Below are 13,807 nucleotides of genomic sequence, written 5' to 3'. Positions count from 1 at the left end.
GGGAGAAAAAGTGAATCTTCAGTAAAGATTTCTAGCCACAAGGGTCTGGGCAGATGGAAAGTGGAGAGGCTAGCTGATCCAGAGCACTGCTACAAATGCTTACTCACCTCTGCTTTTGCTTTTTATCCTGGTTCTCGGTGCATAACAGAACCTGAGGTGTGACAGTGCAGGAGTTCGGTTAGGCCCGTTTTAGAGCGTGAAAAACAAATAATAAAGCTTAAGCTAAGGATGTTTAATTTGTATGGCACATTTCAACAACAAGGCAATTCAATGTGCTTTACACAGAACACCAAGCAAAGGAAACACATTTAAAACATTAGGATGCATAAAACAAGTCAAGTAAAAGAATTAACAGATGCAATTACAGTGCCGAAGAGAAAAGTAACTCAATCAGCGGCAAACGGAAAGGTCTTTAGTTGTGTGTGTTTTTTTTTTAAATAACATTTTTTATTGAATTTTTATGTTTTCACATAAAGATGAATCAAATGTATACAGATAAAGTGAGACAAACTAGAAAGGTATAAATTAAAAGCACAATACAATAAAACAGACAAGAAAAACAAAAAGCACAAAAACAAGTTCAGACCTGCAGTTTTCTGGGAGTTTGTTCCAGATATGTAGTCCATAAAAACGAAATGCTGCTTCCCCACATTTATTTTTGGTACTTTTAGGGACAGAACACAGACCTTTCCTAGATGACCTGCTGAGAGATCTGGATGGTTCATGATATCGCACAAGAACCGAAATATTTATTTCTTTGGCTCTAAAACCATTCAAAGCGTTCTAGACCAACAGTAGTATTTTGAAATCAATTCAATGACAGGGAGCCATTGTAAGGAAGGATTTAAGATGGTCCAATTGTTAGATGTTTTGTGTATCTTTATGTGATGGCGAAACGGCTCACACATTTCGCTGTCCTCCCCCACATTTTTCGAGAGGAACATTTTGAACAATTTTCTCTTCGTTAACCCCCTCCTCTAACCTTTAGGCTACCTCTGCCTCTAATTAGTTGTTGCATTGAAAACGTAGCCGGGTACTGAATGTTGCGTGCTGTTCTCTCCTCTCTATTGCCTCCTCTGGTCTCTCCTGGGTTCACTAAGCTCTGCTCCAAACAAAATCATCATGCCATGTTCTGTTGTTCTTATGCAAATCCAAGTGCAACGTTGTTCCTTCCAGTTGACTGCAACAGTGTTCTAGCGCCGGCTTTGGCCTATATAGATAGAGACATACTTCTACGCAGTTTGCAGAGAACAATGCATCCTCACTGTGGCAAAATGGCAATGCTCATTATATGTAAATTATGCATAGCGTTACATTATCATTATGTGGAGGCTATTAGCAGTGTAATGTTGATTCCTCCCATCAGCATCAATTAGTTGAATGTACATGAGTCAATGAGCCATATCGAGACTAGCTTTCATTCATGTGCTCTCCATAGACCGTGCCACTGTGGATCAATGCAGTGCAGCGGTTGGAGTTTAGAAGAGCATTCTGGGGCCTCATTACACCAGCACTTTACAACCAGGACTGGGCAATTATCTGAAAAATATATCAACTGTAGGAAAAAGCTTCCACACAGCTAGAAATCAGGCGTACAGTTGGTGGCCATCGATATTGTCCTTTTCTTTTTGCTGAGGTTTGCGTGATCTGCGCAAAAGGACAGTTAACCCATTTTGGGCGGGAACCCCTTTTGGTGTTTTAAACATTATGTTATAATTTAGCTATTGAAAAATAGCAGATCTACAAGCTCATAGCGTGCCACCGAGTGGCGCGCTACGAGCTTGTATGTCTGCTATTTTTGAAAAATCATGAAAATTTAGAAGGATTTTTTCAGGATTTAGAAGGATTTTTAAAAGTTTTGAGGTCAGGCCTAAATGGGTCAAATGATAAGGGACAATATCGGTGGCACCCAACTGTATGCACAGGTGCGTAGGCCAGTGGACATCAATGAAGGGAATGAAAATACACCCGCACACTGCGTATCGGTACAGGAGGCAACGTTTTGGTCCCTCCGGACCGTCTTCAGGCATACGCAGTGTATTTTCATTCCTCTCTCTGAAAAATATATCAAAACCGATATTTAGAATCAATAACCCACTTATAATTCACCAGACAGTGGCCTTGTGGTTAGAGTGTCCGCCCTGAAACTGGGAGGTCGGGGTTCGATCCCCGGCCGGGTCATACCAAAGACGAGAAAATGGGACCTCCCTGCTTGGCACTCGGCATCAATGGGTTGGATTGGGGGTCAAATCGACTGATGATTCCTGAGCGCGGCGCACGCTGCGGCTCACCGTTCCAAGAGATGGGTCAAATGCGGAGAACAAATTTCACTGCGGTAACGTCTGTGACTAATCATACGACTTTGACTTTGACTTTGATAATGGATTATATATATTTATATATGTTTTTAAAATGTAATATTTTTTATAATCTAAAATTGATTAGTCTGATTAACCACTTAACCCTGCATTATACCTACCTAAGCTGTAGGGTTAGTAGTACTATTAACCTTGTATTATACATACAGTACAAGATTGAATTAGTGAAAATAGCCAATCTACAAGTTGTAGATGCCATTTTCACAATTTTTTTTATCATTCAAATAATCATGATATTATTGATTTGAAGTCATATCACCCCTCCCTATTTGCTATATGAATGCTATTTCCCTATTTCTTTATTTTATCTCTGGACCAATAGGATATTTCAAGTAGTCCTCCAGGCATATTGGTTGTTCAGTTTGACCCACCAGTTTTGGAGATATGGCTTATAGAGTAATGTATTGCAGAAAACAGCGAGTTGACAAAACGGGACTTGAAAGGTTCACTTATGTGGTCTCTAACATTACACCTAGCTACATGTTTACGCACGGACGGACACACACACACACACACACACACACACACACACACACACACACACATGATCACACAACACACAGCTCACAGGCTCTGCTGCAAATACAACCAAAACATCCTCCCAGGGTTTGTAGACTGTAGTTCACAATGTCAATGTTATTTCAACTTTACAAAGCCCTTGTAAAAAAGAGAAAACATATTGTCGCTGTCAGGCACAATTAATTGTGGATTAAAATATCAGACCGGTTAAACTTTTGTTGAGGCTTGGAGGGGAAGAGGTGTAAAAACAGGAGCATTGCTCGTGATATCTCTCTGTTAGAGACTGCTTTGCCCCAACAGATCTAAAATCTAAAATTAGAAGAAATTCATGATGACTTTCTTCTTCTCCAAATTAATATATAGGCTAGCATATAGTTATGCAAATTGACTCTCCATATGTAACAATATGCTAATCACGTAATTATCTTTCCTTCTGTGTGCGTGTGCGTGCGTGCATGTGCATGTGCATGTGCGTGTGGCTGCGTGCGTGTGGCTGCGTGCGTGCTGCTCTATACTTGTGAGGACCAACTATCTTGACAAGTATAGTATTCCTGGTCATCACAGGAAAATTGTTTCATCATGACAGGTTTACAGTTAGACAAATGCTCAGGTTGGGATTAGACATTTAGTGGCTAGGGTTAGGATTAGATTTTTAGGGGTTAGCTTTAGACTTTTCCCTATTTTAAACTTGGTTGAGTGGCGATGTCACACAAGTATACTAATACAAACCTGTGCCTGTGCGTGCGTGCGTGTGTGTGTGTGCATCCAGGGAGCAGCCTATCTTCAGCAGCAGAGCCCATGTGTTCCAGATCGATCCGGCCACTAAGAGGAACTGGCTCCCAGCCAGCAAGCACGCTGTCACCGTGTCCTTCTTCTACGATGCCGGGCGCAGCGTCTACCGCATCATCAGTGTGGGCGGGACCAAGGTGAGACACTGCCCACTTATATTCAGACAGACAGACAGACAGACACACAGAGGTGGGGGAGGGACAGAAGGAATAGTGACAGTCAACATATATTTAGTTTGAGTCAGACTGTTTGAGTTTCAGTTCCTCACTTGAAATGTTTCAATTTCAAACCCTCGTGCGTGCGTGCGTGTGTGCGTGTGTCCATTGATAGTCAGAATAAACTGCTTCATAATTTATACAGTGATGTGTTGCTGTGTCCGTGCTTATGTTGCTTAATATGCAATATGTTCTGTCACCACCAAATTATTTGTCCTTTATGTGGACATGAATAAATCATGTTGTGTGCGTGTGTGTGTGTGCGTGTGCGTGTGCGCGTGTGTGTGTGTGTGTGTGTGTGTGTGTGTGTGTGTGTGTGTGTGTGTGTGTGTGTGTGTGTGTGTGTGTGTGTGTGTGTGTGTGTGTGTGTGTGTGTGTGTGTGTGTGTGTGTGTGTGTGTGTGTGTGTGTGTGTGTGTGTGTGTGTGTGTGTGTGTGTGTGCAGGCCATCATTAACAGCACCATTACTCCCAACATGACGTTCACCAAGACGTCTCAGAAGTTTGGGCAGTGGGCTGACAGCAGAGCCAACACTGTGTACGGACTGGGCTTCAGCACAGAGCAACACCTACAGCAGGTACACACACACACGCACGCACACACGCACACACCAACACTGTGTCTGGACTTCTGACAGAAACAGTTACAACAGGTAACACGCACGCACTCAATGGGTTTAATTACATTTATTTTTAATCCCCTACCTCCTACCAAACCAATCTGTGGTCTGTTTTATCCAATTTTACTGTGATTTATGTGGGTCGACCCGTGTTGTTTTAAAAATGAGCTTTAAGTAAATGATGACTTGGCAATGAACAATTCAAAGTAGAATCTACAGAGACACTATTGAAAACAAAGAATTGTCAGGAGAGGACATGCATATACAAGAAAAAAAGAATTGCATTGTTTGTTTGAGCTGACAGGCCCTTTTTGATGTCAATTAATCAAGTCACCTTAATTCAAGTGGCAGATGCCCAAAAAGAGTTTTTGATATATTTAAATATATATTTTTATCCTGAAGTAGAGGATATACAGTAGATGAAACCCAATTTATTCTGTGTTCGTATGCTAGTGTCATGCAGAGTATAAACTCAGCATAAAAGAGTGAAATAGAATATTGAGGTCCTGACGTCACTACGCCTGGGTCACAAAGTAATGTTTTATATTGGAATTCCCATAGGCACGTTTTAGTGCTAACAACCACCCAGGCGATTATGTCACAGGATGTGTGACTGTCGTTTATGATATCGAGTTATAGGCCTATTTGATAATGTCTGTGTTTGGAGAAAAGGATTTGTTTTTCTCACTTCTTCTGCATGAATAGTTCTTCTTTTCGGTTGATGCTTCATATCCATAGGGATTGGGATGGGATATCCATGGGGGGTTCCAATAGAAAACATGACCCTCTAGTCGCACTGATGTTGTCAGACTTGTTCCCAGACTTTTTAGCTCCCTGGGAGGAACATGTTGCGATGTGATGTGTTGTGAGCCTGTAGATTTGCTATTTTCACTACTTCTTAAAAGGTTAACTCGTGTAAATTTGTGATCTTTTAAATATTCTGATGTTCCATGCACAGTTCTCAGATCAGTTTAAAGAGGTGAAGGGAGTCGGTGAGTTAACAGGCTGTATGTTCCCTGCACAGTTCTCAGATCAGTTTAAAGAGGTGAAGGAAGCGGCCCGTTTGGTCAGAGAGAAGGCCCAGGAGAGGTTTGAAATGGCCAACCCTGCGCTCAACATCGCCGCCCCTCAGGTGAGTCTGGGAAATGCTTCAATGTTCTTCTTCTTTTTCATCGTGTTTGTGTTTACACAAACAGACAAAGCTGGGCATAGGAGGGGCTAGCCGGCCCCTCAAAAAAAGAAAATCTTGAAAGTATTGGAAATGTTTTATTCATTTTGAAAAAACCTTACACAAATCTTCTCTTTTGGTCAAATTTGGCGGTCCTTGACTTGCAAAAGTCAGTATGTTCTTGTCTTTACGTTCCTATAAAGAAGAGTGTAAAAGTGTGCCCTCACAGCCCTGAACAGCTGTAGTGTAAAAGTGTGCCCTCACAGCCCTGAACAGCTGTAGTGTAAAAGTGTGCCCTCACAGCCCTGAACAGCTGTAGTGTAAAAGTGTGCCCTCACAGCCCTGAACAGACTCAGGGTAGAAGTGTGCCCTCACAGCCCTGAACAGACTTGGGGTAGAAGTGTGCCCTCACAGCCCTGAACAGACTCAGGGTAGAAGTGTGCCCTCACAGCCCTGAACAGACTTGGGGTAGAAGTGTGCCCTCACAGCCCTGAACAGCTGTAGTGTAAAAGTGTGCCCTCACAGCCCTGAACAGACTCAGGGTAGAAGTGTGCCCTCACAGCCCTGAACAGACTCAGGGTAGAAGTGTGCCCTTACAGCCCTGAACAGACTCAGGGTAGAAGTGTGCCCTCACAGCCCTGAACAGACTCAGGGTAGAAGTGTGCCTCACAGCCCTGAACAGACTCGGGGTAGAAGTGTGCCCTCACAGCCCTGAACAGACTCAGGGTAGAAGTGTGTTCTTACAGCCCTGAACAGCTGTAGGGTAGAAGTGTGTCCGTACTGCTGTAGTGTTTTCATTCATTCATTATGTTTCACATCAATGACTGCTGTCTTATCTACTCTAATCAATACAAACTGTGTGTGCGTGTGCGTGTGTGTGTGTGTGTGTGTGTGTGTGTGTGTGTGTGTGTGTGTGCACGTGCGTGTGCACGTGTGCGCTCTCCTTCCTACAACAGTAGGAAGGAGAGCTTCTGACAATTCAATTACCTCTCTCTTGGTTCCCTTTCCTTTGGGGTATCTTTGTCACTGTATAATTAATTATGTGAAAAGTGTCCTGTGCATTTCCCTATCCTATCATAACTGCATTAGGAGCAGTGAGCACAGCGCTCGGTCGGGACACACAGACAGACTGGTGTTAATCGACAGTAAAGGCATCTCGGCTTATTTAATGACGAACTTGCATTCATTTCAGAGCAGTGCAGCTAAGTCCCACAGATTCCTTTTAGTCCTATTACGTATATGTATATGTACTGTATATCGTATGACATCCTCGCATACGTAGGAGTTAATTTGGTTAATAACATTGCCCCATCAGACTGACAGAGCCAGGTTAGAGAGACTGTGACTGGAAGGTGACAGATTCAATGTCTGTGTTCTTATAGTCATTTTATGCTTCTAATGTTAGCACTGTAGTGTTTTAACCCATTAAGACCTGAGGGCGATTCTACAAATGTCTTCTAGTTTTCTCTCTCTTCAAACTTTTTCATGTCAAGGAAGGACTTGGCCGCTGACCCAATTACAATTTAGGCATTTAGCAGGCGCTCTTAATCCAGAGTGACTTACATTAAGCAAGAACAAAAAGCATGGCAATACATCACATACATAAAAAAGTAGTTATCATGAATCATATCGTCAGTTAAACTAATGGCCTAAGTCATTTTTTGCCGAAAATGAGTTTTTGGCCTAAATCAACTCCTGGTGATGCTGGCCACCTCTGGTAAAATCGCCTAAGCCCTAACGTAAAAGGCCTCCCTGTTACACCCTATTAAAAAAATGGCCTATGTCAAGAGTGAGACTTAGGCCATTTTATTTTGCCTAAGTCATAATAAAATGTGACTTAGGCCATTTTAACACACCTTTCAAAATGGGAGTGAATGGGACTGAATGGGAGTGAATGGGAGGTACTGTTAATATGGGACTGATACTATGGGAATGAATGGGAGTGAATGGGAGGTACTGTACTATGGGACTGATACTATGGGAGTGAATGGGACTGAATGGGAGTGAATGGGAGGTACTGTTACTATGGGACTGATACTATGGGAGTGAATGGGAGGTACTGTTACTATGGGACTGATACTATGGGAGTGAATGGGAGTGAATGGGAGGTACTGTACTATGGGACTGATACTATGGGAGTGAATGGGAGGTACTGTTACTATGGGAGTGAATGGGAGGTACTGTTACTATGGGACTGATAGAATGGGACTGAATGGGAGTGAATGGGACTGAATGGGAGTGGATGGGAGGTACTGTACTATGGGACTGATACTATGGGAGTGAATGGGACTGAATGGGACTGAATGGGAGTGAATGGGAATGCATGGGAGTGAATGAGAGTGAATGGGAATGAATGGGAGGTACTGTTACTATGGGACTGATACTATGGGAGTGAATGGGAGTGAATGGGAGTGAATGGGAGGTACTGTTACTATGGGACTGATACTATGGGATTGAATGGGAGTGAATGGGAGTGAATGGGAGGTACTGTTACTATGGGACTGATACTATGGGAGTGAATGGGAGTGAATGGGAGTGAATGGGAGGTACTGTTACTATGGGACTGATACTATGGGAGTGAATGGGAGTGAATGGGAGTGAATGGGAGGTACTGTTACTATGGGACTGATACTATGGGAGTGAATGGGAGGTACTGTTACTATGGGACTGATACTATGGGAGTGAATGGGACTGAATGGGAGTGAATGGGAGGTACTGTTACTATGGGACTGATACTATGGGAGTGAATGGGAGGTACTGTTACTATGGGACTGATACTATGGGAGTGAATGGGACTGAATGGGAGTGAATGGGAGGCACTGTTACTATGGGACTGATACTATGGGAGTGAATGGGACTGAATGGGAGGTACTGTATATGGGACTGATACTATGGGACTGAATGGGAGTGAATGGGAGGTACTGTTACTATGGGACTGATACTATGGGAGTGAATGGGACTGAATGGGAGTGAATGGGAGGTACTGTTACTATGAGACTGATACTATGGGAGTGAATGGGACTGAATGGGAGTGAATGGGAGTGAATGGGAGGTACTGTTACTATGTGACTGATACTATGGGAGTGAATGGGACTGAATGGGAGTGAATGGGAGGTACTGTTACTATGGGACTGATACTATGGGAGTGAATGGGAGTGAATGGGGGGTACTGTTACTATGGGACTGAATGGGAGTGAATTGGAGGTACTGTTACTATGGGAGTGAACTGGACTGAATGGGAGTGAATGGGAGTGAACTGGACTGAATGGGAGTGAATGGGAGTGAATGGGACTGCATGGGACTGAATGGGAGTGAATGGGAGGTACTGTTACTATGGGACTGATACTATGGGAATGAATGGGAGTGAATGGGAGGTACTGTACTATGGGACTGATACTATGGGAGTGAATGGGACTGAATGGGAGTGAATGGGAGGTACTGTTACTATGGGACTGATACTATGGGAGTGAATGGGAGGTACTGTTACTATGGGACTGATACTATGGGAGTGAATGGGAGTGAATGGGAGGTACTGTACTATGGGACTGATACTATGGGAGTGAATGGGAGGTACTGTTACTATGGGAGTGAATGGGAGGTACTGTTACTATGGGACTGATAGAATGGGACTGAATGGGAGTGAATGGGACTGAATGGGAGTGGATGGGAGGTACTGTACTATGGGACTGATACTATGGGAGTGAATGGGACTGAATGGGACTGAATGGGAGTGAATGGGAATGCATGGGAGTGAATGAGAGTGAATGGGAATGAATGGGAGGTACTGTTACTATGGGACTGATACTATGGGAGTGAATGGGAGTGAATGGGAGTGAATGGGAGGTACTGTTACTATGGGACTGATACTATGGGATTGAATGGGAGTGAATGGGAGGTACTGTTACTATGGGACTGATACTATGGGAGTGAATGGGAGTGAATGGGAGGTACTGTTACTATGGGACTGATACTATGGGAGTGAATGGGAGTGAATGGGAGTGAATGGGAGGTACTGTTACTATGGGACTGATACTATGGGAGTGAATGGGAGGTACTGTTACTATGGGACTGATACTATGGGAGTGAATGGGACTGAATGGGAGTGAATGGGAGGTACTGTTACTATGGGACTGATACTATGGGAGTGAATGGGAGGTACTGTTACTATGGGACTGATACTATGGGAGTGAATGGGACTGAATGGGAGTGAATGGGAGGCACTGTTACTATGGGACTGATACTATGGGAGTGAATGGGACTGAATGGGAGGTACTGTATATGGGACTGATACTATGGGACTGAATGGGAGTGAATGGGAGGTACTGTTACTATGGGACTGATACTATGGGAGTGAATGGGACTGAATGGGAGTGAATGGGAGGTACTGTTACTATGAGACTGATACTATGGGAGTGAATGGGACTGAATGGGAGTGAATGGGAGTGAATGGGAGGTACTGTTACTATGTGACTGATACTATGGGAGTGAATGGGACTGAATGGGAGTGAATGGGAGGTACTGTTACTATGGGACTGATACTATGGGAGTGAATGGGAGTGAATGGGGGGTACTGTTACTATGGGACTGAATGGGAGTGAATTGGAGGTACTGTTACTATGGGAGTGAACTGGACTGAATGGGAGTGAATGGGAGTGAATGGGACTGCATGGGACTGAATGGGAGTGAATGGGAGGTACTGTTACTATGGGACTGTCACTCCCATTCACTCCCATTCAGAGTGAAAGGGAGTGAATGGGAGTAAATGGGAGTGACAGTCCCATAGTAACAGTACCTCCCATTCACTCCCTGGGAGGTACTGTTACTATGGGACTGATACTATGGGAGTGAATGGGAGGTACTGTTACTATGGGACTGATAGAATGGGACTGAATGGGAGTGAATGGGACTGAATGGGAGTGAATGGGAGGTACTGTACTATGGGACTGATACTATGGGAGTGAATGGGACTGAATGGGAGTGAATGGGAATGCATGGGAGTGAATGAGAGTGAATGGGAATGAATGGGAGGTACTGTTACTATGGGACTGATACTATGGGAGTGAATGGGAGTGAATGGGAGTGAATGGGAGGTACTGTTACTATGGGACTGATACTATGGGATTGAATGGGAGTGAATGGGAGGTACTGTTACTATGGGACTGATACTATGGGAGTGAATGGGAGTGAATGGGAGGTACTGTTACTATGGGACTGATACTATGGTAGTGAATGGTAGGTACTGTTACTATGGGAGTGAATGGGAGGTACTGTTACTATGGGACTGATACTATGGGAGTGAATGGGACTGAATGGGAGTGAATGGGAGGTACTGTTACTATGGGACTGATACTATGGGAGTGAATGGGAGGTACTGTTACTATGGGACTGATACTATGGGAGTGAATGGGACTGAATGGGAGTGAATGGGAGGCACTGTTACTATGGGACTGATACTATGGGAGTGAATGGGACTGAATGGGAGGTACTGTTACTATGGGACTGATACTATGGGAGTGAATGGGACTGAATGGGAGGTACTGTTACTATGGGACTGATACTATGGGAGTGAATGGGACTGAATGGGAGTGAATGGGAGGTACTGTTACTATGGGACTGATACTATGGGAGTGAATGGGACTGAATGGGAGTGAATGGGAGGTACTGTTACTATGAGACTGATACTATGGGAGTGATTTGGACTGAATGGGAGTGAATGGGAGGTACTGTTACTATGTGACTGATACTATGGGAGTGAATGGGACTGAATGGGAGTGAATGGGAGGTACTGTTACTATGGGACTGATACTATGGGAGTGAATGGGAGTGAATGGGGGGTACTGTTACTATGGGACTGAATGGGAGTGAATTGGAGGTACTGTTACTATGGGAGTGAACTGGACTGAATGGGAGTGAATGGGAGTGAACTGGACTGAATGGGAGTGAATGGGAGTGAATGGGAGTGAATGGGACTGCATGGGACTGAATGGGAATGAATGGGAGGTACTGTTACTATGGGACTATACAGTCCCATAGTAACAGTACCTCCCATTCACTCCCATTCACTCCCATAGTAACTACCTCCCATTCAGTCCCATTCCCTCCCATTCAGTCCCATTCACTCCCACAGTATCAGTCCCATAGTAACAGTACCTCTCATTCAGTCCCATTCACTCCCATTCAGTCCCATTCAGTCCCATTCACTCCCCTTCAGTATCAAATGTCTTTGTGCTCTGATATTATTTTAAACACTCTGTGGCTGACCCTAAACCATGGTCTATTAAAAATAATTGGAATAAAAACATTTTGCCTAAGTCACCTACTGCAGTAAGTAATTTGGCCTAAATAAGGTTTATAATTGCCTAAGATAAAATGGCATGTTCAGATATTGGCCTAAGTCATTTTATCCTTACATGTTACATGATTGACATACAACTTTATTTGTATGTCAATAGTCATATTTTTTCATATTTTTGGGAATTGAAATAATTAAGAAATATAATATATTCTACATTTGGCACAGTTTTTTGTGTTTCCTGAAAACCTTGAAAAAATGACTTAGGCAATTAGTTTAATAAGGTGACGATATGTACTGTAAGCTAAAAAGAAAACGTAACAGTGGAATATGTACATGATAAAACTGCATATATATATATATAGTGCTATGTCTACATAAAATGCTATAAGTTTACATAAAATGCTATCTAAGTTACATAAATTGAGCCTTTGCATATGCCTGTAAGGTCGTTGGGGCTAGGGCAAGGGGGTTTTCAGACTACGGCGGCCCCATGTTAAAATATATTGTTCAAGGACAGGGTCCCCCAGAAGCAAATGTTCGCTTTAAAATATATATATTTAAAGAGCACAAAGAGCTCCATTTTAATATAACTCTATGAGTTACATACCCCATGAACTGAAGCCTTGAATTCAGCAGATTCTCCGTCACCACCCACCATCAAATTATTCTCTCAGGAATGTGCCAAAAACGGAACGTTCTCCATGAATTCAAGTCTTCAAGAGGTGTTTAATGGGGAGGAAATGAGTCATTTTTGGGGTGAACTACTTCTTTAAGGGTCCCTGGGGGTCCCCAGACCCCACATTGAGAACCACTGCACTAGAAGACTTAAAGGACCACTTCACCACTTTTCAACATCTCTTCATATAATTGGTCCTCACTAATGTTCATGATAAAACACCACCATTTTTTCCTACTCAGTCTGTGTCTCATAGGAGGGCTTTGGGCAGTTCGGACACCCGTCCACCAGTGACATCATCATTAGGCAGATTTTTTTTAAAACAAGATTTGTTTTAAAATATATTTAGATTTGTATTATCGTGAGAACGATGGCTTCAACTTTTGCATTGCAACTTTTCAGGAAAAGAAAACCTGCCGTTTCTATTAGCTTGGATTCACCATTGAAGATGTCACTGGTGGACGGGTTTCTGAACTGCCCACAGCCTTCCTATGAGACACAGACTGAGTAGGAAAAAATGGTGGTATTTTATCATGAACATTAGTTAGGACCAATTATATGAAGAGATGTTGAAAAGTGGTGAAGTGGTCCTTTAAGCCTCTCACTTTCTACACAGTATGTCAGAAGTTTAGTTTTGTTTGTGTTGACAGTTTTGTGTTGTTGGGATTCTTTAATGCATTATACCATTGTAATTATTTATGCATTGTGCCCGAGGAGCCACTTGAAAAAGACATGACCCATATCAAGAGGCTTATCCACTAATTTAATGTTGAAATACAAAAACAAGGGCATTTTTTGTCACACAAAGAAATGTAGCATAACAATAAAGTGCGTGCGTGCGTGCGTGCGTGCGTGCGTGTTTGAGTGCGTGCGTGCGTGCGTGCGTGGCTGTGGGTTTATCAGTTAATCTGATTTTACACTTGGTTGCATGCTTAAAATATTTCCAGAGTGCAACACCCGAGTGCAACCAAACATAAAAGGACTTATCTTTTAGTTCTACTGTACAATCTCTGCTCCACTAGTCTTAGTTTTATAATAGCTTAGTTTTTATTTCGTTTTCGTCAGTCGATGAAAAATCTCCGTCATGGTTTTAGTCGGCAGCTGTGGTCCATGTCCAGCCTGACGACAACAACACGTGCTACAGGGACA

At 43.1% G+C, this 13,807-nt stretch overlaps 1 protein-coding gene across 5 annotated transcripts in view; it reads left to right on the top strand.

Moving 5' to 3' along the window:
* Positions 1 to 13,807, top strand: part of LOC306926673 (homer protein homolog 3-like) — a 91,682-nt gene that overhangs the window by 39,791 nt on the left and 38,084 nt on the right. For all 5 annotated transcript variants that reach the window (XM_079506065.1, XM_079506064.1, XM_079506063.1 and 2 more), the window contains 3 exons: positions 3,667 to 3,823; positions 4,346 to 4,477; positions 5,544 to 5,651. In XM_079506065.1, the coding sequence (XP_079362191.1) occupies positions 3,667 to 3,823; positions 4,346 to 4,477; positions 5,544 to 5,651 (397 nt within the window). The remainder of the gene's footprint in view (positions 1 to 3,666; positions 3,824 to 4,345; positions 4,478 to 5,543; positions 5,652 to 13,807) is intronic.

Source organism: Electrona antarctica, assembly GCF_951216825.1.
Source record: "Electrona antarctica genome assembly, chromosome: 7".
Classification (NCBI taxonomy): Eukaryota; Metazoa; Chordata; class Actinopteri; order Myctophiformes; family Myctophidae; genus Electrona; species Electrona antarctica.
The sequence above is the reverse complement of the archived record's forward strand: the minus strand, read 5'-3'. Positions and strand labels throughout refer to the sequence as shown.